The sequence below is a fragment of the Sminthopsis crassicaudata genome, chromosome 5 (assembly GCF_048593235.1).
Source record: "Sminthopsis crassicaudata isolate SCR6 chromosome 5, ASM4859323v1, whole genome shotgun sequence".
NCBI classification, from domain to species: Eukaryota; Metazoa; Chordata; class Mammalia; order Dasyuromorphia; family Dasyuridae; genus Sminthopsis; species Sminthopsis crassicaudata.
Genome location: NC_133621.1, coordinates 49,576,183 through 49,604,075, shown reverse-complemented (window position 1 = coordinate 49,604,075; position 27,893 = coordinate 49,576,183). Strand labels below are relative to the sequence as shown.

The 27,893-nt window shown below is 37.9% G+C and overlaps 1 protein-coding gene and 1 long non-coding RNA gene across 7 annotated transcripts in view; one reads left to right on the top strand and one right to left on the bottom strand.

Annotated features, from left to right (window-relative positions):
• Positions 1-27,893, top strand: part of LOC141542347 (uncharacterized) — a 156,316-nt gene that overhangs the window by 42,543 nt on the left and 85,880 nt on the right. The window lies entirely within an intron of this gene.
• STEAP4 (STEAP4 metalloreductase) lies at positions 26-27,823 on the bottom strand. Of its 5 annotated transcripts, XM_074266612.1 has the most exons (6): positions 27,783-27,823; positions 27,150-27,231; positions 6,228-6,685; positions 3,108-3,635; positions 1,865-2,029; positions 26-1,688 (listed from the first exon to the last, which is right to left on the bottom strand). In XM_074266612.1, exons 3-6 carry the CDS (start codon positions 6,681-6,683, stop codon positions 1,368-1,370), a joined length of 1,470 nt encoding a protein of 489 aa, XP_074122713.1. In that variant the 5' UTR covers positions 6,684-6,685; positions 27,150-27,231; positions 27,783-27,823; the 3' UTR covers positions 26-1,367. The 5 variants fall into 5 exon arrangements, with proteins under 5 accessions (XP_074122713.1, XP_074122711.1, XP_074122710.1 ...); XM_074266610.1 differs by lacking the exons at positions 27,150-27,231; positions 27,783-27,823 and adding an exon at positions 23,745-23,862; XM_074266609.1 differs by lacking the exons at positions 27,150-27,231; positions 27,783-27,823 and adding an exon at positions 23,478-23,714.

Sequence of the window (27,893 nt, the reverse complement as noted above, 5' to 3'; positions counted from 1 at the left end):
AGCCTCAGGAAAAGTCAAAGTCTAATGTTCTTTTAAAAAATTTATTTGCTTACTTATTATAAACCATATTAAATAGGATACAAAAGATGAATCTTAAGATACAAGTTTATCACGACTTTTTTTGTTTTTCATCTTTTTTCGGTTTCTCCCATCACCATATCTAACTGCTTTGGAATCTTCCATAATCCTTTAGTCATCCAGGATTTATAGAATCTCAATATTTGAGTGAGAAAGGAGCTTGGTGGCTATCTAATCCAAATCCAAATCAAAAAAAAAAAAAAAAAAATCCCCTCCATAGTCAATCAACAGGTAATCACCATTTATTAAAAGTATGTGCTGTGTGCATAGTAGATACAGGGAATCCAGCACAGATTTCGAAACAAGCAGTTATCCAGCTTTTACAAGATGACTTAATTGGAGGAAGAATAATAACTCTCCTTATTAAGGTTTCCCTTGACAACAATCAGTTTGCCCTTTTGCACATTCTACCCATTGTTCTGGAGGTATGTTGGTTCAGGCTTTGACTAGCTGGTCTGTCAAATTTTAGCATTAAGCACTTTTATTTCAGAAAATGGCAAAAATCACAAATCACACTTCTATTTGTTTTATTTCAAACTTAAGTTAATAATGTATTAATCTTTGCCTCCTTCCTCCTACTTTTTTACTCTCTGCTTTTGGAAGACAAGAACATATCTGTATAATTCCTTTTCTACATGCTAGCTTTTCAAAAACTTGAAGGCACCTGTCTTTTCTTTTGTAGGCCTATTGCAACCCCTACTATTCCTTCAACCAGTCGCCAGTTGTTTAATTGAATCTTGAATTATGACAACTAGCATCATGGTAGATTGTATAACATGTAGTCAGCCCTGAGTGACATTGGACACATGCAAAAAATCATCCTCAAGTAATTAATGATTAAGAAGTAATTAATGAGTCCAATGTGATGCATGTAACACATTAGGTCTTCAATGTTTCATTATTTGCATTTCTTGGTGGAGCACAAGTTTTGCCAGGTTTTTATCAAGTTAACAGGGATTTAGTGAGTGTCCTGGATAGGATTAGAAGAAATTTATGAAAGAGTGGAGGTCACTAAATAGCCCAATAAAAGGATTCCCCTTTATTGTCTAGTGAAATTGTGGAACCTACGAGGTAAGTAGAGTGGCTCTTGTCACAATTAAAGAGAGCAAGAGTGAGCAAGAACACGAAAGAAAGAGTGTAAACTTCTTGCATATCCTGGCAAGTCAGGGAAGAGTGGATCTTCTTCCAAATAAAAGTGCAGTGATTTCTTGGGGCCTATCTAGCAAAAAGTCCTCTCCTGTCTTGAGAGGAAGACAAGGCTTAGGGAAGAAGTACATACTCTATAGTAATCATTCAAGTCTATTGCTGGGAAATGACATAGCAAATTGGTTATTAGCTCCATCACACCTAGTGTTGCCAGTTTCTAACTGGATCTCCTTCTTAGAGACAGAGTTTCTTTCCCAGCCTTGCCGGATCCGTGTAAGGGGCCGATCAAAAACTGGCATCACCAGGATGAGCTTCAGGATCAACACCACGAAGGGGATGATGAGGCTTATCACATTGAGTGGAGGAAGATGCCATATGAGTGGTGGGGGTTTGACGAATTTGTTCCCACTAACCACAAATACGTGTGCTGTACATAAGGTCAGTGTCAGGTAACCAAGTTTGGACTGTAAGGAAGAAACAGGGATACATGTTAAATACCATTTATTTTTAAATGAGCAATAACAGGGTGATTTGTTCATTAGTAACAAAAATGGTGTTCTTTCTTTAGAATGATCAATAACTTCTTCCAAAAGAATTTTTAAAAGGGGGTGGAGGGGAAGGTATATCTGGAAGTTCTTACCTGGACAAACCGAAATTCTCTCCAGTTGACCATGTTGCTGACTGATGGCAAGGAAGTGATTCCCAACAAGATAAATAAAAAAAATCCCAGTATGCCCAGGGTTATGAAAGAATCAGTGTACCAGTTATCAGATTTGCTAAAAGGATCGGTCTTGTTGGATTTTACCTAAGAAAAAGTGAGAATATAGTTGTTTTTGCTTTTGATCATGGATAATTTAAGGTAATTACAAAGCCTTTCTACCTCATTAAAAACATTATTGGATATCTATAGAGAAAGCATAATATGAATCAAAAGTAGCTTCCATAGATAATATGAAAATGGTTTGCTTGTTTGAATTTATTGGGAGAAAGTAACAGAATCAAGCTGATTTTCCTCTGCAAAGACCTTATCTCATAGGTGTAAGCTCCTTGAGATCAGACCTTTTTTTTCCTTTCTTTATATCCCCTATACTTCGCATGGTGCCTGGCACACAATAGGTGTCTAATAAGTGCTTACTGACTGACTTATTCTGTCCCTCTCTGCATTTTAACCAGTGCTTCTGCTCAGCCTGGTAGTTCATCCTCTCTGAACTTTGATCCTCTGGAGAACAGAATTTGATAATTGCTCTGTGTTGCTTCTTTTTAAGGGGATTCATTTTTCACAGATCAAAGACTAAAGCATTTTTCAATGGGGATCACCAAGATGACCTCACAATTCGCAAGATCTCTGCTCTAGAGCTTGAATATCTAAGGTGTTAAAAGGGTAACTTAGATCAAAAGGGGGTAGAATGCTGCAGAAAAAATTCATATGTAATTGGGAAATAATCTGAGATTGTCTAAGTCACATTTCTATTTGATTTTGATATCATTGATCTAGTCTGTCCCCTCCTGTTACAGAGACCCATACTAGTTAAGTGATTTGCTGGAGGCCACCTAGATAGTAACTGTTTGAATCTCAAAGATTTAAACCCAATGTCTGACACTGAATCCAATTTTTGAATTTGCTACAACAGAACTTACGTTACAGATCTGTGGTGCAGCTAGACTTGGCTCCTAATCATTTATGATTTATGATTATCCCAAGCATTTATGAATTAGAGATTATTCTAGGATTTAATGTGTTCCCTCACCCCACAAGTCACTCAGTGGAATGCTCAAGTTGTTGTCATTTTCCTAGCTTAGCTCTTGGCTGGAGCGGTAGGGGAAGGAAAGGTGAGTGAAACATGGCCCAAGTTTTTTAAACATTTATGCAAATGAGGTATTACCTGCTTAATCAGCTTGTCACTCAACCTCCATTTAGAATTATAGCGGATGGATATTGCAAATGCGTACAGCACATGGAGAAAGGCAAAAGCCAATGCCAAAAGTCCAAGTTGTTTTCTGCAAAGCATCCATTGGTTAAGCCAGTTTGGGAAAGAACTATATTTGGTGCCTCGGTACAACTGCAGAATGGCTGCAAAGATCCCAGGGAGATAAACCAGACCAAGAAGAGTAATAGCCATTGCTGAGAAAACATGATTTGGGACAGAAAAGGCAAAGATAAAAGTTCTGTCTTCACGATGATGAACATAGGGGTAGATGATTGATCTTAAAAGGAAGTAAATAAAATAGAAAATAAATAAGATCCCAGTGATGCATAGAGGGAACTTCCACATTGGAAAGAGCTGCAGAGGATAGTTTTCAATCTCTCTGGCTGCCTTGAGAGATCCGTGATCCAGTGGAGTAAAACCAAGGGTCCGGCTGATGTTCATCACTTGCTGCTTAGATTCCTTGTCATCTCCACATACAAATACCTGGATGAAATGATGTTCAGAATGTTATCAGCTTGCTGTCCAAGGCTAGATATTAAGATCTTATTGTAAAAGTCTTACTCTTTAAAATTTAAAGTCCTGGTTAATTTCCCAAGAAGCTACTAGAAAAGTTATTAATAATTAATTTTATGCAAATCCCTTTGACATATTTAGAAACAGTGATCCAAGGATGTATGTGTCTTTTTAAGGGAAGGAAGATATTGTAGGTGATGGGTGACTTCAGCTAACAGTCTCTGGTTACTACACCTGAGTCACTCTAGTTATGAAAAGGTTAGCCAACTAATACACCTGAAAAGTTCTGTGGTTATGCCTACTTCTATTCCTGTCTTTTTATAATAATGTCAACTGATTAATATCTTATATAGTTATGAAAAGGTTAGCCAACTAATGCACCTGAAAAGTTCTGTGGTTATGCCTACTTCTATTCCTGTCTTTTTATAATAATGTCAACTGATTAATATCTTATAGAACATGGGGTCCCATTTCACTAAAAGGCCAGTTTGAGGAGGGATTGTTTGTACAAATGAGACTGTCCTTCATGTCAGGGGTGAGGAAAAGGATATAATTCTCTAAAATAACATGTGTATTTTCCTTTGCTCTAAAGAACCTCCTTGGTAAACCAGCTTCATCCTTTTTTTTTTTTAACTTGTTTCCCTACATTTTTTTTGTTTTCCTTTGTATCTTTATATAAACTATCCTATTTAAAGATGCATCATCTTAGTCAATCTAGATATGATAACTTTTCAGGCTACTTAGAATATACATGAAAATTTAAGGCAATTAATTATTCTGGAGAGCCAAGCGTTTTGGATAGCTGGAGGTTTATTTCTTTAAAGAACCCAAATGTTGAATTTTAACTACTTTCTGAAATAACTTATTTTCCCTTATCTTCTTAAATGACCTTTTCTTGACTACAAAGTAAAAACTGTTTTTACATGTAAATGTAAACAAAAGCAAAAAACTCTTAGCTTCTAGATTAGAGCTAAGTTTTAGCTCTTGGGTGGATTTGAGGATTTGGCCTGGGGCCCATAGTTTATTAACCCCCTAATACAACACTGTATTATATAGTATATTATATATATATACATATATAAAATACAGCACTTTGTACTTAATGCATGTTGGAATCACCTGAAATAGTCTATACTGTAATGCCTCTAGAACTGCTGGATTGGACAGTGCTATCTGCCTCTGTGAATGTCTTTTGATTCCTATATTTAGGCAGTGAGCTACAGTGGAGATGTCCTGGATTTGTAAGAAAGGAAATATTTATTAAGTGCCTACTATATGCTGGTCACTATACTAAGTGTTTGTGTCATTGGATCCTCACAGAAACACTGGAAGGAATGTACTATTTATTACAATCTCCCTTTTATAGCTGGGGCAAAGACATTAAACAACTGACCCAGGATGACACTTCTAGGAAGTGTCTGAGGTTAGATTTAAACTCTTGGAGCTGGAAGACCCAGCTATGTATGTTCAAATACCATTTCTACTACTTATTATCTCTATGACCTTGGATACTTCAGACCTCAGTTTCCTCACTTGAAAAATCTCTCAAGATTCTTTCTAGCTCAAAAATCTTTGATTCTATGAGGGCATTTAGTTATTATAACCTTTCTTGTCTCTCTTTCTTCAATATCAGGCTGTCAGTCTCTCTGCAGGAACAGAGCAAATCTAGCCTCAAGCAATTTTTTTTTTTTTTTTTTTTTTTTTTTTTTTGAGGCTGGGTTTAAGTGATTTGCCCAGGGTCACATAGCTAGAAAGTGTTAAGTGTCTGAGACCAGATTTGAACGGGTCCTCCTGAATTCAGGGCTGGTTCTCTATCCACTTCTCCACCTAGCTGCCCCAATCTCAAGCAATTCTTAACTTTGTGATCCTGGACATGGCACTATTGTGTGCCTCAGTTTCCTCATCTGTAAAATGAGGAATAATAATAGCACCTATCTTCCAGGATTGTTGTAAGGATCAAATGAGATATTTATCATGAATTTTGCAAAACTTAAAATTGCATCATCATTCTCTCTAGCAGTCTTTTTTGTCCCTTTAAATTTACGCCTTTTGGGGGCAGCTAGGTGGTGCAGTGGATAGAGCACCAGCCTTGAATTCAGGAGGATCGGAGTTCAAATCTGGTCTCAGACACTTAACACTTCCTAGCTGTGTGACCCTGGGCAAGTCGCTTAACCCCAGTCTCAGGGAAAATAAATAAATGAGTGAATGAATGAATGAATGAATGAATGAATGAATGAATTTACTCCTTTTAATATGCTGTGGCAAATGAAAAGCCATTAAGCAAACTTCATGAATTTGAAGTTTAAATAGGTAGCCCATGAGATGTTAAGGGGGTTCTCCTAAGAGAAAAATGCACAAGCTTTAATGTATGAATTTGTGGTTGCTATTTTGCCCATTCAGAAGCTTTTTTTTTTTTTTTTTAATTTCCTTCTGGAACCCAGTTACATACTATATTATACTATACACATATATATCATACAAATTGATGAATTTAAATTGTAGTTATTTTTTAAAAATATATGCCACTCTATATTTGATAGCAGATTCATCATTTAATCTTACCTGCCTGCTTCCATCCAGGTTGCCTGATTGGAGAGCCCAGGCTGAGATTGTATTAAATGCTTTCACAACTTTGGCTCCTGGTATCAATTCAGCAAGATATGCTGCATTGGATTCAGGATACTGATTAATTTTAAGGTTGTTGCTGATGTCTACCAATATTTTTCCTTGGAGTTGCTCAGCTAACTCTGTAAGAAATTTATAATGATCCCTGTGAATTGCTATAATTATAATATCAGACCTCTGGGCAGCTTCTGCATGGCTTAAGACTTCAATTTCTTTGTGGTACAGACGGGATTGGGACTGCCCAGGATTTCGGCTTCCAAAGACCACAGAGTAGCCACATTGCAACATCTTATTGCCTAGTGATCTTCCAAAGTCTCCTGTTCCAAACACACACACTGACTCTTGCTTGTCAGGAGAGTTCATGTTCATGGCAAAAGAAGCCTTTTTCTCCATAACTGCAATATAAAAGCACAAAAAACAAAATGTGAATTTTCTGACAATTACAAATATAAAACTCACCAATTCCTACCAGGAAAAGAGTTTTCCCAACATGTACACAAGTATATATACACACCTATTTCATGCATGATATAGGTAGCATATACTATATACAAAATGTACACATATTATACATACCCACAAAATGTATATACACATACTTAATACTGTTTGTCCTCAGTTTCTATCTGTAAAGTGAACTTGAGAAGGAAATGGTAAAAAGATTCCAGTATCTTTACTAAGAAAACCTCAAATTGGCTCACTAAGACTTGGACATGATTGAACAATAATAAAATACATGTAATATGTATACATACACATATATATGAAGAAGAATGATGAAGATTGACAGAGAACATGTAAAATGATATTAAGGGGGTTTTTTTTGTTGTTTTTTTTCCTGAGGCTGGGGTTAAGTGAATTGCCCAGAGTCACACAGCTAGGAAGTGTTAAGTGTCTGAGACCAGATTTGAACTCGGTCCTCCTGAATTCAAGGCTGGTGCTCTCTATCCACTGCGCCACCTAGCTGCCCCAAAATGATATTAAGTTAATAAATGTTACTATATTCCAAAAAATGTGCTAGATCTTCAGTATCAAGGATACTGAGAAAGGGAAAACCATGGTCCTGTACCCTTGAGCTTATATTGTAGTGGGAGAGAGCATTTTAAAAATTGTACATAAGACATATATACATTGCAAATAGGAAATAATGGGGCAGAGGAAGAGTCCCAAATCTTGTTACAATTTCAAGCTATAAGTTTTTGGTATGTTCTATATCTCTTGTGTGTATTTGCATGTGTATATCTCTCTGTGTATATATGCATGTTACAATATATGTCCCAAAGTCTTTTCAAATCTGCTATAAATATTTACTCAAATCCAGTGAACATGATCAAGAAGCAAGCAAATTCTCCTGGGAATGAAGAATATTTGGAATTCCAGTTGGCCCCTTGCCCCTAGTTCCCTTTTCCAGGCTTGTTGGACTGTATTCCCTTCCAGGGCCCTTATGATCTAGCTGCATTGGCCAATTTCATCACATAGAACACTCAAATCTCCAAGCCATCACGTTTCCTTCTTAGATTCCCCAGCTTCCTTTAAGAGGTAGTTCAATTTTCGCCTTCTGCAAAACATCTTTCTTGATCTTCCCAGCTGCTAATGCCTTCCCCTTTCAGATTACCTTCCATTTACAATATTTTTTTGATGTGTGTAGTTATTTGTACGTCACTCTCCCATAAGAAAACTTTTTTGAGGTAGGACTGTTAATCCCTGGTGCACAGTGCCAGGAAAATATAAATGCAATTAATTTAACCTTTTAAGCAATTGGGTTGCAAAGAAGGTGCTGATCTGAACTTGTAAAAGTTCTTTCCACCGATGAATTCCACAAGCTGTATATTCTAAAATATTTATAGCCGCTCACTTTGCACTGGCAAAGAATTGGAAATTAAGGGGATATAAGGTTGAGTCAAAAAATAATTATCCAAAGAGCTATGAATTCATTAAGTGGTCATCTCAGTCTTTGCTTGAAGATGCCCAGGGAGGGGGAATCTACTCCTTCTTGAGAGAGCCCATTCCACATTGGGGCAGCTCTTTAATTCTTGGGAAGTTCTTCCTTCAATCAAACCTCTATTTTCCTCTTTATACTAATTTTGCCTTCTCAGGCTATACAGAGTTAAACTAATCCTTATTCCACATGAAAATGGCGTGGTCTAAAAGTTTTTAAGATCCCAATTTCTCTCCTCTGAAAATGTCAAGCTTACCAATTGAGTGACTTTTTTGTGGTCACATAAGTAGGAATGTATATTCAGAATTCAAGAGACTATTAGATCCCACTATCATTTTATACATGAAGCAATGCAGAAATGGGATTTAAATAGAAGTCTTTGATACTAGATGGGATTATTCTTTTGATTTTTCTTCAAATTTTAAATCATATCATTCCCTAATTGATACATAACTAGAGGTAGTTTTTGGATGAAGAAATCAAAGGTATAAAAGAAATGCTCTAAATCATTATTGATTAGATGAATGCAAATTTAAAAACTTTGAGATATGTATTTATAAATATTTTAGAATATTTAGGATGCATTCCTATTCATTGTGTTTGCCCAGGCAGGTCTGGGACAATTGACAAAAGGTCAGTTCTCCCTTGTCAGCCAGATGGCAATTCTCATCAGTATAATATTCATTCTATCATTAATTATAAACCGATCAGACTTAATTGCCACCCTCAGAAATACTATCCTTTGAAGGGAATATAGTGAGTCCATTACCATGAGGTGACTTTCGTATAACCCATATAAACAAACAAACAAAAACCACATAACCCATATTTTAAAAACCCATATAAAAAAAAAAGGAACCCATATAAAACCCATGTTTAAAAAAAAAAAAAAAAAAAAAAAAAGGGAACCTTCAGAAATTTGAGTGGAAAGAAATCCTGAGATCAAGTAGTTTATCTTTATGCTAAATGTGAGCTAACTAGTAACACATCTTCTTACTTGTTTTCTTATATAAAAATAATTTGAAGATACTTCAGGTGCATACTTATGTACTACATACTAAGACTAGTATTACAAAGAAAAGCTAAAGACAGTCTTTCCCCTTAAAGTTTATAAACTTTAAGGGGAAAGACTGTCTTTAGCTTGTCAGGCAGAAGTAAAGAAAGTTTATGGGTGACTTTCATTTGTAATTTTTTCACTTTTTAAAAAAAACATTTTTCAAATAAAATAACTCGAGGGTTTCGATGTAATAAAACTGAACTGGGATATACATATACTGTAAGGGCCCTTTAAATGGGCGGACACAGTGCATCGGGATTGAGGCCCAGAAGTAATATCTGTGGATATTAGGACTGCCCTTGGGCGGGATCCTGGCCATATTGAGATAGCTTCGTAATGGGTGACTCTCTCGCTGATTGGCTGTGTGTATGACCTCACAGGCCCTATATAAGCCCACTGCAGGCAGCAACCGCCCTCTTTAACCTCCTGCTGTTCACCCTGGCTCCTAGCCTGGGTGGCCAAGCCAAGATGGGTAGCCGAAAGAGGTAAGGATTTTGGTAGACTTCTGGGCCTCAATCCCGATGCACTGTGTCCGCCCATTTAAAGGGCCCTTACAATATACCATAATAATTTTCACTCAGGTTCAAAGAAGTAAATTCAAAGAAGTAATACTAAACAGAAGAGATAAAAAATACTAAGAATATTAAAAATGTTGTTGATTATAAAAAAGTACAGTCAGTTTTTCTCAGGGGCGTTATTTACTTATTACTCTCTATTAAAGGTTTCCAACTTTAGAGTTTTAGTAGGATATTTAATTGGTCCTTTTGTTGAAAAAGTGAAATTTGCCCAAGACCACAGATCTAGAAATGAAAGAGACCTCAGAAACTACTTAATTCAACCTTTCAATTTACACATAAAAAAAAAAAAACTGGGGGTCAGGGGAGGTTAAAAAACATGCTCAAGGTCATGAACATTATAAGCCCCAAATCCAAGTTCTCCTGTCCCAGAGCCAATGATCTTTCCATTGTACCACATTTACATCTAGAGTAGTGGAAGAGTAAATGAGATTTTAAAATTGTGTGCACATAAACATACATGTGAGTATGCATGGTATTTTTTATATGTATATATAAAGTATGTGTATTTATATATATACATATATATACACATATATATGTATGTATGTATGTATGTATATGTGTGTATATATATATATATATATATATATATATACACATAGCTTTACATACATAAGAGATCTGAATATAGATTAGGAAACTTGAACTTCAAATAAAGAAATCTCCAAATCAGGGAAGTTCTTTTCCATTTCCCCATCCCTCAAATGCTTACATTCCAAATTTTAGTCTTCAACCTCACTGCTGTATATGACTTTGATGAGACTTCTCTAACAAATTCAAACTAAGAATAAGTAGCTATTACAGTGAGGAAGATTTTCTAGCCTGTCTTTTAAGAAATAGTATTAGTATCTGGAGAAGGAAATGGCAGTCCATTATCTTTGCCAAGAAAATTATACATCTCTCATATTTCCATCAGCCTCACCAACCTGTTTTGTAGTTTTCCAAGAAGTTTGCCTAACCCAAGTTCTAACATTGCCAAAGCCTTTGGCGGATAGAGAAATGAATCCCACTTTGTGATATGTGAGTTTCTATCTTTTCTGTGTGTGTATAATTTGCATTTATTGCTAAGATTTGAGAAGACTTTCAATTTTTAGTAGCAATGGCCTACTCCTAGATTTCCATCATAAATTTCCAGATAACTCCACATCTCAGTTATTTGTTTGACACATCAACAAGGTGTTGACAGAATTCACATGGATGTCATCCATGAGTCTTTGATTCCATTCTGAGATATTTGCTAGTTCAAAGGCTCCATGCCTATGGAGCCAAACCCCCTTGTTATATTTGACAAATTCACTAGCTATTTTTAGCCTTTACTATTGTTCAGTGAGTCAGAGCACATTTGTACCAAGTTTCTGTAGGTTTGCTTTGTAATTTATTATGTTTAAAGAATGTCTAATCCATCCTCTTCCTCCTTATTTGACAATTAATCTTGGTCTGGCAGCTTTAAAGTTAGGAGCCCTGTATTTCTAATATTGTATAGATTTGTTAGTCCGATTTCCATGTCTATTATGTTCTGTTTTTGCAATTCCAAAAGTACATATTAAGACTCATTACTTTTAATTGCTTTAACCATGTTCTTCCCATTAAATTTTAATTTTAGAATAAGATGTTCTTAATATACTCAGTCATAACTTTCTCTTTGATAACTTTAACCTTGATATATCTTGCTTAGAAGAAACCATGGTCTTTGTACTACTTTGACACACTAGTTCAATTTATCTCCCAGTTTGAAGATTTCAGCCTCTTTTCATGGCATACCTTAATATATTAAACTTTAAGCCCCAGATAGTTCTGCTTTACCAAGAGATCTCAATGCTATGTGCTTAATGTTCTTTCCCTCTTGTTTATCTGTCTCTCCATCTCTGGTTGTGTCATATGTCTGTCTGTGTGTCTGCATCTGTGTGTGTAACATACATACGCTTTATTAGTTCTCAACATTGTGTTAGTAGCATGTTTCAAAGAAGTTTTCCAGGTGAATAGCAGTGTTCCAGCTTTTGTCAAAACAGACCGTTTTATATATGTGAAAAACCATGAGTTCAGAATTTAATCAAAGGGTTTGCAATAATCTGTATGAGCAATGTAAATGTTAAAATACTTTCAGGCATCTTGTTCAATAACACATCAAAAATTAAGTGACTCTTTACACTCCTGGGACATTTTTTGTAAATATTTATCCCCCCATTACCAAAATCGGGTTTTTTGCATGTGTGTGTGTGTGTGTGTGTGTGTGTGTGTGTGTGTGTGTGTGTGTTTTATTTTTTGCTGAGGCAGTTGGGTTTAAGTGACTTGCCCAGTCACCCAGCTAGGAAGTGTTAAGTGTCTGAGGCCAAATTTGAACTTGGGGTCACTGCCCACCTAGCTGTCCCATTAGGCCTGTATTTGGAGGGATCACTGATGTTCTCGTATTTTTTAATAGGTTTGTGATGTCACAAAAATGGACTTGTATAAAAGGAAACTCTTTTGCTAGGAATTCTTATGCCACTATGCAACTCTAGAGCCAATAATTATGGATGTTGGTTGGTCCTGCTGCTTTCCAGTTTTGGAAGGAAGCTAGAATTTCAATCTCTTCCCTTGGCATATATCTGTTACATAATTTGTCGTATTTACAACATACAAGCTTTCTGTTTTTCATTCCATTAAACTTGTAGTTTCATTGTATCAGCCTTCTCACTTTGGGGGTTTTCTTCGTCCCAAGCTTTTGTTGCAAAGTTTTTAAGCTTCTGTAGCAAAGGTTTGATTTGTTCTAGGGTATGATCCAAGAGCTCAGTTGCTTCTTGGCTCCACCCAGCTTTTGTTTCCATGGAAGCTGGGGTAGTTGCCACAACCTTGCTGAGACACAGATGCTCTAGTAGTCACCTGTTGAGATTCTGCCCTCTGCTATTCTCCTGGGTTTCTTAGCTATCGTTTACTATAGGTCCATTCTGTTCCTAGCCAGGATTGCCTGAGGAAAGCATTACTCTTTTTGGAGAGAAGATGCCTTTGGCTAGTTAACATATTTTCAGCTTTGATTAAATAGTCACACAGTCCAAAAGGGTCCCTGAAGTAACTGTAGTACCTTCTGGCTCTTCCTTCTATATGAAAGTTCTCTAGCCTCCACTCCTAACTGGTTAGAGGAAGTGAATCCCTACATACCATTTTTCATCTCTTCTACATACTAGATACAATACTTCCTGCCAGCTCTTTGAGGCTGGCCATATACTTTCTCATTTGCCCTTTGAGATTCTTCTTTGCATGTAGTTCAGCAAATTACCTTGAAGTTTCTATAATCCTGTCAGCAGCATCACCACAAAGCACTTTATAGGAACTCTTTATGTTATACTCTAGATAGGATTTAGCATTAAAGGGATTTTAAAATAATTTAGTTCAGTAGTACCTCATTTTATGGAAAGAAAGGTATGGAAAACAAAATGGTTATGTGTAACTTATAAAAAAGGAAAAGGACAGGACCACTCCTTGTGGAAGACAGACTAATAATCAATGCTGGAGATGTAGCTATATTGTTGCTATATTGTCTTATGTTTTCTCTGGCAAGAAAAATAGTTGACATTCAACATAGGTAAAGAGATATAGTGAACAAAGTGCTAATTTATTTCTTTCAGATCTTGTTTTGCCAAAAGTAAATTTATTTTCCCTTCTGACAGGGTTATGAAATTAGTATATGGTGAATGCTATAGAAATAGTTTACCAAGATGTGAACAAATTATGTGAAAGTCATTCATGATTCTTGTGGAAAGGATGGGGAAATACGGTTTAGGGTAGCTAAATGGATTTGGAACTGGCCAAAATGGCTGCATCTAAAGAGTAGGCAGATGATTTGGAAGGAGGTTGTCTCTAGTGTCATACACCAATGATCTTTGCTTAGCACTGTGCCATATAATACTTTAAAAATCACTTTGGCATTTTAAAATTACTTGATCTTATTAAGGTAACAGTTGGCAAACTCATCAACTTGCTACAAAGCTGGAAGGAAGTGCTAATGACTCCAGAAGACAGGCAACCTGGAGTATTGGGTTGAATCTCCTAAAATGAAATCTAGTAGTGTTAAAGATGGACTTCAAATACAGAGTAGGGAAGTAATGGTTTAGCAGTGGTTTTGTTGAAAAACTTTCTGGAGGTGTTAGTGGATTCTCCAGTTCAAGTTCAATGAGTCAATGAATCAGTATCATACTGTAAAAATAAAAAGTAAAAATAAATAGGTAAATACAGTAAAAATAAAAAGGCAAAGAAATCTTAAACTTAGAAGAAACCTCTCTTCTCTCCTTTTTTTCTCCCTCCTTCTCTTCTTTCCTTTCCCTTTTCTTTCTTTTCTCCTTCCCTGCCTCCTTTATTTTATTTTATTTTTTCTTCCAAGAACAACCAGTACAATGAACAGCCTAAAGGTCATACCATAGGAGTTACTAGTTGAAGCTACTAGGGCTTCTTCAGGAGGTAATGTTTTCTCTCTCCTGGACTAATTGAAGCAAAAGCTAGATGAACTCTTGTTGGGTGTATTGTAGTGGGTATTCTTCTTCACTTATGATTTCAATTAAGATGATCTCAAGTCACTACAACTGATATTCTGTGGGACCAAGAGAAGTAAAATGGTTTGCTCTTGGCAAACAGTAAATGGAAAAGGAAGGATTCAAATCCAGGCCTTCTGGCTCCAGAGCAAGTATTTTATACATTTAAATCACACCACTGTGCTTGTCTCTCCATATATCTTAACGTGACATGTCTCCTCTGCTTCAGAAGTTAGCCTTCAGTCATGGAATATTTGCTCCTAGCACTACTTGATTATCTCAGATTCCCCCCCCCCCCAACAAAATACATAAATTCCATAATTAGCCTCTTTCTAGGAAGCTAGAAGGACACAAAATAAAGCCTTAAAATTCTAAAATGGGACAAAACTTCATTTCAATATTTGTAAAAAGTATTCTTTATACTTCTTTATGTTTTATTATTCCTTCTGGGGGAGGAGCTAAGTGGCACAGGCCTAGAGTCAGGAAGACCTGAGTCCAAATGTGGCATCAGAACCTCACTAGCTGTGTGACCCTGGATCAGTCAATTGCCTCAATTTCCTCATCTGAAAGAAGCAACAAGTGAGCTGAAGTGAGCTGAAGGAAATGGCAAACCCCTCCAGTGTCTTTGCTAAGAAAATCCAAATGGGATCATGAAAAGTTGGCTACAACTGAAACAACTAAACAAAAATTCCCTTTGAATCTAGACTGTAAAGCCCTTGATACCTCCCAGCCCCTTGTAATGTGTATGCGCCATCAATAATGTTTCTTTTAATATAAGGAAAGAAGGCAGATTAAAGTTTTGCATTCATGCTAGTCCCTTAGCAGTTTATGACAACCCATTTAAGTGATAGTGGGAAAAGCAGGGAAAACAGAAACTCATTGTTTTAAACTTGAACATATGGTTCTTTGCAATTCATTAAGGACTTACTCCTGTATTCTTGCTCTCCTAGGGGATGCAAAATTTGGCAAGTTTAAATACAAGACTTTCTGATAGTCACAAATGAGGGTAACGGAGTTAAGAGACCGGACTGTAGACACTGCTAACAGTTTCCAACAGAAAATTAAAATCTCCCAATTAATGAATATGCTGATAGTATCTTTGTTTGGGGGCAGATCTACTTTTACCTAAATGTGTATTAAATGTCTGCTATATACTGGAAACTGTGCCAAGCAACATGGACACAAAAGAAGTAAAAAAGCAGTCCCTATCTTCAAGCAGCTTATATTCTGAGCAGATAATATGCAAATAGACAAAGTCAACTATACCAGGAGAAATAGGGAATAATTTAACAGAGTGAAGGCCCCCTGGAATTAAGGGGTGGGAAAGTCTTCCTGTTGAAGTTGGGATTTTTGCCAGGGAAGTTGCCGTATCCCTTTTTTGTCAAAAATCTTAATGGGAAAAGGTAAACAGATTAGAAGTTATGCATAACTTTCTAATTATTTCTGAAATCAGATGTGTCATGATGCCTCATTTTAAGAAAATCCAATGGACAAAAAATTCCTGACATATATAGGCTAAATTAGATTCTGACTATGTTATCAAAAAAGTTTACTTTAGAGGGAAAGAGACAGCAGAGTTTCTTAAATAAAAGCTTCCTTAATGCATTTGGGTACTGTTTACAGATCATTTATTCCTTTTGAACATGAAGCAGAAATGAGGTTAAAACATTTCTGAAATGATAATATAAGCCAATGGGAGAAAATAAATCTGATTATGCAGTTTCCTAGGAACACATGTATTTTATATGAGGAATTATACAGGTACACAGGGAGATGGGAAAGCTAGGGCAAGGAGAGATTAAAATCTTGCCCAAGGTCATATACCATTTTCTTTTCCAGACTTGTGTTACCCATGAATTCATGCTGTTTCTCATTCCATTTAGTTTAAATAATTTAGAACAAGTTTGTAGCAAAATATATTATGATCCTGGTCTCCAATCTCCTGTTTTTTTTTTTTTTTTTTTTTTTTAAAACAAACTTACCAAGGTTACCAATGGCCATAAGACAGGAAATCCCATCTATGGATTTAACCATTTAGCCAACTCAATGAACTTGTGGGAACCCCATGGCTAAGCAACTACTTAGTCATATCAGCTACCTGGTAAGCAAATTTGTATATGTCATGTGGCAGCCTAAATGATTTATTATTATTTTGAACCTTCATTTAAAAAGAAAGAACATAAGGACAAGGCAATTTACTGAAGCCCTATGAACAGAGTTAGACATATCCTTCATCTGGCAGCTAGATAGTTTAGTAGACAAGTGCCGAGGTGTAGAGTCAGGAGAACTCACTAGCTGTGTGACCCTGGGCAAAAGGCTTAATTTTACCTCATTTTCCTCATCTGTAAAATGAGTTGGAGAAGGAAATGAACCATTCCAGTATGTTTGTGGAAAAAATTGAAAATGGGTTCTAAAGTTGGACATGACTGAACAACAACAAAAATTCAATGGGAGACTTTTCATTAATACTATTTGTCCTCCTTTCCTTTAAGGATCTAAGTGAAGATCACAGTATTACAGGTTCTTGTAGGTCATATTATTCATACTTTAGCTGATTCATGATTTATTTGTAGTGTATCCCTTGAAATATATAATATTCCTAGTTTCCCTTCAAATCTTGTGAATGCATGTTGCCACAGTTATTTAGATCTCAGCTACATTTGCAGAGATAAAATAAGACTGTCTTATGATTCACTGACCAAGCATTTATCATATAATTTCATTTATTTACAGTCTAGGCTGGTTAGTTCAGTCATCTAGAGCATAATGTTAATGAGATGGGATGGTCATGGATTCTATCTCTATATTTCCAATTATCTTTGTATATTGGGGGGAAAAAAAAAAAAATCACATTAATCACAGACACCATTCCTGATCACAACCAAACATCTTGGGTAAGGTGAGCCTATGCAAAGTTTGCCTTTACAATTAATGAATATGCTGATAGTGCCTGGGGCCAGATCTAAAAGTATATTAAGTGCCTGCTATGTCCTAGGTACTTACTGTGCCAAGGAATATGAAACACAAATGGCAAAAAGCAATCCCTACCTACAAGAATCTTCGTATAATTTTGTTTTAAAAGTCATCGAAAATGCAATTCATTTAAAATTAAAAGACAATTTGCCAGTATTGGCAAAGAGATTTAGAGTTGATCCTCCTCTCTCCCAGTTGAAACTGGGTATCTCCCCACACAATGAGCCCTTAACTTCACCCTTGAGCCCTTAACTTCACCCTTAGGGAGAGGGCTGCCCTGCTCAACCACTCATTCAACAAATATGTTTTGTAAACATGTCTTCAGATCCATAATTGGAAGCCAGGTAATGTGGGGCAGGAACTGACAAGAGCTTTCTCTCAGTTCCCCATCTAAGGCATATGCACTGGTCTTGCTGTGTCTCCCTTTGCAAGTCTCTCTGTCTGCAATCATTCTGAATGTATGGGAGGAGTGAGTTGTAGGCAGCCATAAGTGGGGCCAAAAAGCTCTGGAAACATAAGTCTAAGTTTTGGTGTGACTTAATAGGCCATAACTTATACCCCTTCAGGATCAATCAGCTACTCTGTTAATAAGCATTTATTAAGCATCAGGCACGGTGTAAGACATAATAAAAAATTTAAAAAATGAAAGATGCTCTGAAGTTTATGTGCTATAACAGATTATAACTGCTCCATTTTCCTAAGGCTAATACCTAGTGCAGAATTGGTGACCTCAAAACTTCATATTAAAAATGGCCCAGAGATTAAGATAGCTTTTAAAGAACTGGAGAACAGAATATTATCTCCAGCATAATTATCCCCATTTTTAAGTCGAGAAAATTGAAGCAAACTGGGAGTGACTTGCTCAGGGTTAAATAAGCTAGTAAAATACATTTGAAGTCAAATCTTCCCGATTCGGGGTCCAGGGCTTCATCCACTTTCCCAACTTTCTCTTGTGGGAAATGAAGCATTCTCAAACTATATAGACAAGAGAAGAAATAACTCAAGGAAACCATTGTATCTGATAACTCAAGGACTTTTAGGCTCCTTCATTAAGTTTAATCAATTATTCTATATACTCATCCTCTATAGATAGGAAAGCAGAATAAAATGAGTCTTTAAGTGAAATAAATAGCAGTAACAAGACTCTGACCTTCAGGCCTCTTGACAACTTTTCACATCACATTATGTATGATTTAAAACCCAAGCAACATCATTGCCTTGAGCAAGTTTTAAAGTCACAGACTTGCTAACAAATAAGACTTTCTTTCCATTTCTTTGCATGGTAGTATTGCCTGCAGACACCTACCACCACACTGTTCCTCCTTCCACCTGGCATATAGACACACAGGCCTTGTCAATCCATACATACAGACAGATAAGGTAGGAATTACCTAGAGTTACTTTTTATTTTATCTATACTGCTCATCATCTTTCAAAAGGCTTTCACAGAGTCAACAATTTCTCTAGAAGGTTTTTCAGGCTTGTGCAAAATTATTTCAGACCCTACCAGACTTGGGCTGTGAACAGTTTTCATCTGTCAGTGAGTGACCTTTGATTTCCTCTTTGTAGAAACAATCACTACCAAATGATATACCCACTTGGGAAAGGACATCATAAACATGTCATGTGGAAGAGAGACTAGTTTTGTTGTATGTGGTTCCAGAGAAGTACTAAAAATAAGGGGGGGAAGAGAAAAAGTTGGAAAGAAGCCCATTTAGGCTTGATATCAAGCAAAGCTTCCTAAAAATCTGAGCTGTCCAGCAGTGGAAGGAATGGACTATATATATACTCAAGTGCCGAGTTCCTTCACCTTAGAATTTTTCAGGTCTCCCAGAACTCAAGTACATTGTAAGTAGGAATTCCTTTCATGTCTGAGCTAGACTAGATGGCTAACTGAGGTTCCCTCCTTAACTCTCAAATTCTATTAAAAATCCCACTACATAGATGTGGTTTAGCAGCACTTCATTTATCAGACCCAGTAGAATTTAAAGTCAGAAGTGGTTTCCTTTTTGTTTTTATAGAGATTCTAGCACACAGTGAGTGCTTAATAAATGTCTATTAAATATATATTTTTAATCTGTGGCTTTTAGTTGACTGAATATTCTATGTGGAGACAGCTTATGGATCATTATCAGATGCAGTAATTCCCAAGGTACCTCCTACAGGTAGCCTTTCTTGACTCTTGTTTTGAAATTACTTTGTACTGCTTTGTTCATGTCACATTATAGAACCTTAATGTATACTGAATTAAATCAAATCCAAGCTATTTAAAATGTCTGTGAATTCACAGCTTTATTATCCACAGACACATTCTCAGCCTCTGAGGTAGGGTAAAATATACAACAGTAATTGTTTAGCAACTCTGAACAGTATAATACAGGGCATAGAAGTAGAATGGTTCCCAAGGAAGTCAGGAAGTCTTCAAAAAAATAAAGGTTATTATTGTACAGATTGAGATGAAGATACTACAATGTAACTCAGACCTCCAACTTTGGAGCTACCTCTTAGTGACCTTCCTCTCAGACTTGTACATGTCTGTATATGTATACATATGCATATATTTATATGCACATGCACATATGTATTTGACTTTGTATTCATGCTGTATTTTTTTTAAATGAAATAATATTTGTAAAAAGTATTGAGCATAGTACCTGGAACATAGTGGGTATTATTTAAATATATATTCTTTCCTCACCTCCCTTATTTGTACTTGTTGAGGTCTCCCCCAATGTAACCTCATTATATTTCATTCTTTGCACTTGTACTTTCTGTGCCTAGCACTGGGCCTAAAACATAGTAGGTATTAATAAACACTTGTATGAACAAGGATTAAGTAGCTTAGTTTACTTCATTTTCTCAAAGATAATACAAAGATAATACTAGTTAAAACTGAAATGAATGAAGGAGAATTTGCTAATAATAAATTGCCACTTGTTTTTATAGGAGTCTATGGATTTATATATTTAATAAGATTTTTTAAACAGCATTTGTTGACACTAATCCAGGATAGTTTTAAGTGTAGTCCTTTGGGAGACCAAGGAATAGAATCAGTGACCCAGAGGTCTCTTGTCAACCCGGCGAAACTATAAAAAAGATGACATTGCCTTCTAGCTATTTCCAGTGAGGTACAAGATAGAGACCATAAAGTAGAAAGAGAAGTCCTAGAGTTAGAAAAACTGGATTTTCAAATACTATCCTGACAGTTACACAGCTCACTCTGAGGCCTAACATGTTGGGAACTTCAGAGTCTCCTTTGTCATTTTCTGTAAAATGAGGGGATTGAGCTAGCAGACTTCTGAGGTACCTTCCAGCGCTAGACCTATAATATTATGATCCCATAAATAAAAAACCTCATAAATTCCTGCTTCCAACTCCAGTTGACTAACCTCCCTAATTTTCCCAAAGCAAGCTTGGATACCATCTCCCATATACAAACCATCCCATATACATACAATTTTTTTCTTTGAATCTACTTGAATAAAGGCTGCATCTTCTTAGTAAATCTGCTTTCTCAGGGCAGAGAATGATGCCCCAAAACCTCCAGTGTTCTTTTCCTTCCTCACCCCCCAGCCCCTGACCAAACCAATCATTTCATTGGAATGTGAGAAAACTCCCTTTTTCAAAGTTATTTGGCACCTGCTCTAAAGTTCATAAGAGTCTTAAGAATCTTACCTGGGACCAGGTAAGATCCTGAATGCCCAGGCCAAGGATGTCAAAATGGAACAAGAAACCAGATTTCCCTGACCTCATGGCTAGCTCTCTCTATCCACAAGGCCAGATTGCCTCTGACCTACACGAGGTGGACATCACAGGGTTTCAATTAAGCTGAATAGTGTATCTAGATTTAGTTCTAAGCAGAAATCTAGTTTGGAGTCAGGCACTGAACCCATATACCTGGAGGTGACTACCTTCCAAAATGTTGATTTTGACTGGTAGGAAAACCATAAAAGTTGGCAACCAGGGAAGGTACTATGTTCCTAAAGCCCTTTGTCTAAGCGTCCTGGGCATGCTGGCTGGGCAGGTGCTGGCTTCCCACACTTCTAAATCACTGCTTTCAGGAAAACTTGGGAGCTTGCAAAAGGCCATATCTCAAAAAAGTTACAGCTTCAAATAAATGTGCCATTTTGTAAAATCACAACGACTGTAAGAGGAAAAAAAATGTCCTTTCATGTGAGTGACATTTATATCACTGCCATTTAGAGGGGCTTGGAAACTCACATATCAAGGCTGAAGAATGGTTTGGAAAGCTAGAAGTATTCTGTGAATGATAAATGTGATACACCTCTAAGATACTCTTGCAAAAATGGGTCCCCCTTCCTCCCAGTCATATATAAATATCTCATATATTTATATAGAATACAAATCTCTCATAAAGTGGAAGCTATTATGACGAAACTGTATTACTCATCCACCGGCGTGTACTAAGTCCATATAGAATATATTTTTACCTGCAAAGGGACTCGAGTCATATGCTTTTCTCAGAAAAGCAAAGTAGGGAAAGTCTACTTCTAAAGTCAATGTCATGACCCCGGATTAAAGAAAAAGAAAACGACTACTTATCATACTAAAAATCTGCCTTATTTCTTTGGGGAAAGTCAATCAGGCATTGGAAAAAATCAATTTAAATTAAGATCAAAGATAAAATTCTCCTATGGCTGCAGCAGAGCTCAGTCAAAATGTTCTGTTCTTGGTGGAGGTTACAACTAGGTCATGCTCTGGGTTCTAAGGCTAGTTTCTAAACGTGAGGCCGGGGGAACATTCAATTTCCCCTCGGATAAGATGAGTGAACTAGGTAGACTCGTACAAGTGCAAATCCCTTCCCCTGCGTCCCCATTTTACAGACGAGGGAATTTAGTAAGGTCCAAAATAAGTTGTCCAAGATGACAGTCGTCCCTCCGGCTCTCCACCTCTGAAATACTGGTTTTCCTCAAATAGCATGTCAGACTCAAAAGACACTTGCCCCAGCTGAGACCGTGGCGCACCTGGAAACAGTTCGCTCCCTACTCTAGAAGCACGTAGCAGGCAGCGTGCCCGGGGAAGCCGTGCTGGGACGGGTCCGGCTGCGCCCCGCAGACCCCCTGGGCGGCACCTTTGCACACTAGCCTTGAAGTGAATGGAAACGGGAACTTGGGAGATTCGGGAGAAGAGGAAAAGAAGTCCAAGGCGGCAGGACGGGGTGGAAGAGAGGTTAGGGCGAGAGAGCAGCGAGGAGCGGCGGCCGCCACCGAGCTCGCTCCGGCGGGTTCCTTACCTGCGAGGAGCCGGCTTCCAAGTTTGGAACTGGCGCAGCAGCAACAGCTGCTGCGGTTTGCAGCGGCGGAGATCTGGCCTAGGTGGGGGGGAGGGTCGGGAGCGTCAGCCAAAATCTAGCTGCCCTCCCGCTTCTTAAGGAGAAGAGGGAGGGCCGAGCTGCCTTTCGCAATTGCCCCAGGGTGAGTAGTATGTAGAATTTCCTAAACGGCTTTCAATGGGAAATCCCAGACAGCTGGACCTGGCCCAGCCAGGGCCCGAAGGCGGCGGCAGCCTCTGGACTTAGGGGCCAGAACCAGGGCCAGAAGTGCCGTCCGGTGCTGCGGCAGCCTCTGGACTTGGGGGGGCCAGAAGTGGTGTCCGGTGCTGCAGCAGCCTCTGGACTTGGGGGTCAGAACCAGGGCCAGAAGTGGTGTCCGGTGCTGCAGCAGCCTCTGGACTTGGGGGTCAGAACCAGGGCCAGAAGTGGTGTCCGGTGCTGCAGCAGCCTCTGGACTTGGGGGTCAGAACCAGGGCCAGAAGTGGTGTCCGGTGCTGCGGCAGCCTCTGGACTTGGGGGTCAGAACCAGGGCCAAAAGTGCCATCCCGTGCTGCGGCAGCCTCTGGACTTGGGGACTGCCAAGCTTCTCTGTGCAGGGCACCTACCGTGCCAAGCACTGGAGATGCAAAGAAAAGCAAAAACAAAACTAGTTCTCCCCCCCATTCTTCCCCTCCTCCTTCCCCCTCCCCACTTTTCAAAGGGAGGTGACATGCAAACTATTATGTACTAACAAGACCTTAGTCCTTTACTGTGTGAATGGGATCCTAGAAGGAACATATGATTGTTCAGGGGTGCTGGGGACTTTTGAATAGGGCAGGAAAAATCTAGTTTTTGATATTGCTGACCTCCTCAATACTCCCCTCTTCCAGAATAGTTTCTCCTCCTTTGGGATTTTGTGATTTGGTTTTTCCTAGCTGAAGATTTCTTTCAGACTTAGATTTCTCAGTTTAGTCCTGGGTCCTCTTCTCTTTTCCCTATACTATCAGAAATCTCAGCTCCTCAGTTCCCTTATGTCCATGCAAATGACTCAGAAATGCAAAGGTCATATCTCTCTTGAATTCCAGTCTGGTATCAGCAGTAGTAGCCTGCTGGAAATCTTTTTATAAATTTACCTGGATATAGAGAACTCCCAGGAAGCTAGAAACCTGGATAACTGGGACGTTCCCCTCCTTCTAAGATTAATCACAGGTGCATTTAAAGTTGAATTCATGAGGTCCTGACACAATTACTGGGACAGTGTGAACTTTACATATGATTGAGTCTCTAACAGATCTTCAGATCTAACTCTCCAGGGTTGGTCACAGAACAATGCCTTTCATCTTAACGTGTGGCTTTAGGAGATGGACAGATAGATAGATAGATAGATAGATAGATAGATAGATAGATAGATAGATAGATAGATAGATGATAGATAAGAGCAGCATGATTTCTCTTAATAAACAGCTCTACTAAATTATCAGTAACCCCATCTCCTTCTTTTCAACCGCCACTAGTCCATTTCTTTTGTGTAGGTCACAACACCTGGATATCTCATAGTGATCTCTGACTCAGACTTTCCATTGTCCCCCTCAAACCCATTACCTTCCCAAACCTGTTTATTTCTGTAGAGGAAACTACCGTACTTCCAGTTAGCTAAGCCTATAGACTTGGGGTCACTCATTCATCTCCCATCTCCATCCACATGTTATCAGCTGTGCCAATCTCACATCCTATCACTACTCATCTCTTGCACACCTGCTCTTTTTTTGATACACTCCACCATCCAAGTACTGCCTTCAACACTTCACCTAGATGATAATTGGACAATACTGTGGTGCCCTGGATAGTGCACTGGGCCTAGAATCAACAAGACTCATCTTGACTTCAAATCTGGCCTCAGACACCTCCCAGTGTGATCCTGGACTAGCCACTTAACTCTCTTTATCTCTGTTTCCTCATCTTTAAAATGGCCTGGAGAAAGAAATAGCCACTAATCTGTGCAAAGAAAACCCTAAATAGGGTCATGGAGGGTCAGGACTGAAAAATGGCCAAACAACTAGATGATCACAAAAGCCTCCTAACTGATATCTTGGCTTCCTCTCATCCATCCTTCTTTAATCTGTCCTCCACAAAACTAGAAGAGATTATCTCTAAAGCACAGATTTCCTTGTTCAAGAAAATTCGATGTTTCCTATGGCTTCTAGGATAAAATACAACCTCCTACATTTGATATTTAAAACCCCTCACAGTCTGGCCCCAGCTTTTCTATCCAAGCTGATTTTATATTACTCCCCCTCATATGTTCTATTTTTCATCTATACTGACCCACCAGTTATTCTCTGTCCATTGGCGTACTATCTTCTCTATATAGTCTCCTTCACCTCTGCTTTTTGAGATCCCTAGCTCCCTAAAGGATTCAGCTCAGATGCCCTATGAAGCCTGGCCTTTTACCTGTGGCTCCGAGAAACTGTAGCATATACATCCCAGTAAAATCTTGATAGATGGCAAAACAAGGTTGATGGTAACCAGCCTTCAAACTTGTAGGTGAGTTAGGTAAGTATCTATCCCCACAATATGAAGACATTTCCAGGTGGAATGGGCAGATGAGAATAATTTGTTCCAAAGGCCATGAAGCAGGGAGTTTGGAGTATTCAGGGCTTGGTCAGACATCCCAGATGCCAGGGTCATTCCCTTCAACTTCAGCCAGCACCAATGGTCTACATTTTTCTCCTACCACTAGTCTTCTTGGATAACCTTGGAAGAGAGAGAGGTGTTGAAGACTGCACAATTCTGCCTCGCTAAAATTCAATTCACATGTAAGTAAAGGATGCAGAAGAAGACATCCATTTTCAGAAGTGACTACTGTTGGAATGGAATGTCTTTTCATTGATTGGGGGCACAATGAGAAAGCAGGTGAAAGGGAGAGATGGGAGCACCATAGAGATGTCACAAAGAAAAGAAAGTGAAATGAGCAGAACCAGTAGATCATTATACACTTCAACAACAATATTATATGAAGATGCATTCTGATTGAAGTGGATATCTTCAACATAGAGAAGATCTAATTCAGATCCAATTGATCAATGATGGACAGAATCAGCTACATCCAGAGAAGGAACACTGGGAATTGAGTGTAAACTGTTTGCATTTTTGTTTTTCTTCCCAGGTTATTTTAACCTTATGAATTCAATTCTTCCTGTGCAACAAGAAATTTGGTTCTGCACACATATATTGTATCTGGTATATACTATAACATATTTAACATGTATGGGAATGCCTAGCATCTAGGGGAGGGAGTAGAGGGAAGGAGGGGAAAATTTGGAACATAGGTGTGTGGTACGGAAATGGTGAGGGGTCACCATTTAATAAAAAAGCTGGAGAGAGCTCTAGAGAAAAGCAAAGTTTATTGTACATTCTTGTGAGAAGGGCTTCCCACCCTTTGAGCAGACCATGGGAAGAGAGGAAGTGCCTCCTGTGGGCAGGACAGCCCCTTTAATCCCTAATGCAAAACACCCCCTCCCACCACTGACCCTCATCCTCATTGGCTGAGAGTCTTACATTCTAAACGGAGATCTGCCCATGAAATTGAACTTGACCAATAAGTACATAGTTGCCCATATTTGGCTGAAATAGGGAGATGATATCATGGGAGGGGAACGCAATTATGCCCTTGACTCCATGTTTAGAGTTCTTCAGGCCTACTCAAACTCTGAAGTAGATGAAGCCTTACTCGATTTTCACAACTGTCTTGAAAGATCTCACCTCATCTCATTCATAGGGGAGTGCAAGGGATAATGTTGCAAAAAATTACCCATGCATATTTACTGTCAAAAAAATTGTTGTAATTATAAAATTAATAAAATATTTGGGAAAAAAATAAAAAAGAAAAAAAAAAGAAAAGAAAGAAAAAAGGGCTAGTGAAGAGAGCAGAAGGAGAGAAGCACATCAGTTTTCAAAGTTATCTATTTGTGATAGAAAGTGAATGGCTTATATTCTTGAAAGGAAAAATAAACTATACATAAGGAAAACATGAAATGTTTTCCTTTTTTCCAGTTCTTTGTTTACTTATTTTATTGGGTTACCTTTGAGTTCAGAACAAAAAAAAAAATTAAGGTTAATTAAGAAAAGTCACCATGCTATACATAATACTGTATACAAATATAAAACATATATATAGATATGTATATATGTAAATGCATGTACAATGTATTATATAATGTATATATACATGTATGCATATGTATATATGTTTTTATATTCACACACAATTTCAGATCTGGAATTGAAGCATCATTTGTTTATAGTAGGATCTTTAATTTCTCAAATTGTGAGTACTATATTGAAGCATAGAAAGAAAGATCAGATTATTGGACTTGAAAGGGATGAGAAAAACTGAACTTTGTTCTTAGTAAACTCTGGCATTTCCATTATTTGTAGCTGAAGAGTTTATCTGTTTTGGACCTTTGATCTCAAAAGGAAGAAGTATTCTATTCTCCAAAGAATGGGGGAAAGTCAAGAGTTCTCTCTTATATTCTTACCTTAAAGTGAGGGCAATAAGTTCATGTTTCTAGTGACCCTGAAGATGAAGAATGTCAGTTGAGAATTCAGTATACATGCATCCTTTGAAAGAGAGAGATGTTAGAATGGTATTAGAACAAGTCACAACCACTATTTTTTTTTTTTTTTAATTCTTGCTATGAAAGATTTAGATATGGAAGCAGCCCCTAGAGTCATTTTGTCTAATTCACTCATCTCATTGATGAGGAAACTGAAGTTGTTAAGTTATGCTCTTTCTGAAAAGCCCCACAGTAATGCTCTTTGCAGGGGGAAGGATTTTTTGGTCTCCTGGGATGGTACTCTTTCCACTGCACCTTAAATTTCTATAGTTGAAGTTTCTGGGTTACCAAATACTAATTCAAAAGAACATGTGGAATTTTAATTTTGTTTTTGTCCACTTCTGATTTTGCTCTACTTTTTGTGCTTCCTTTGCTTGCTCTGCCCAGAAATGTGCCAAAGATAAAAACATTTCCCTTCTCCCATCAGATCTGAATGTTCTGACGTGAAGAAGTCTGTGTAGGACTTCCTCCATTCAGTTTCTGAAATTAAGCAATTCTAGGGATTGTTGCCAACACAAATCAGGAAACAAACCCTAACAGCATTATGCCTCCTACCTGTACCCAAAAGGAGCCTTGCAAGGGAAACGCTGCAGACACTGGAAATAATGGAGCCTGTCCAGTCTTGGTGACCATTACCCACAAGGTGGTGATGGTGGAGGCGGGGAC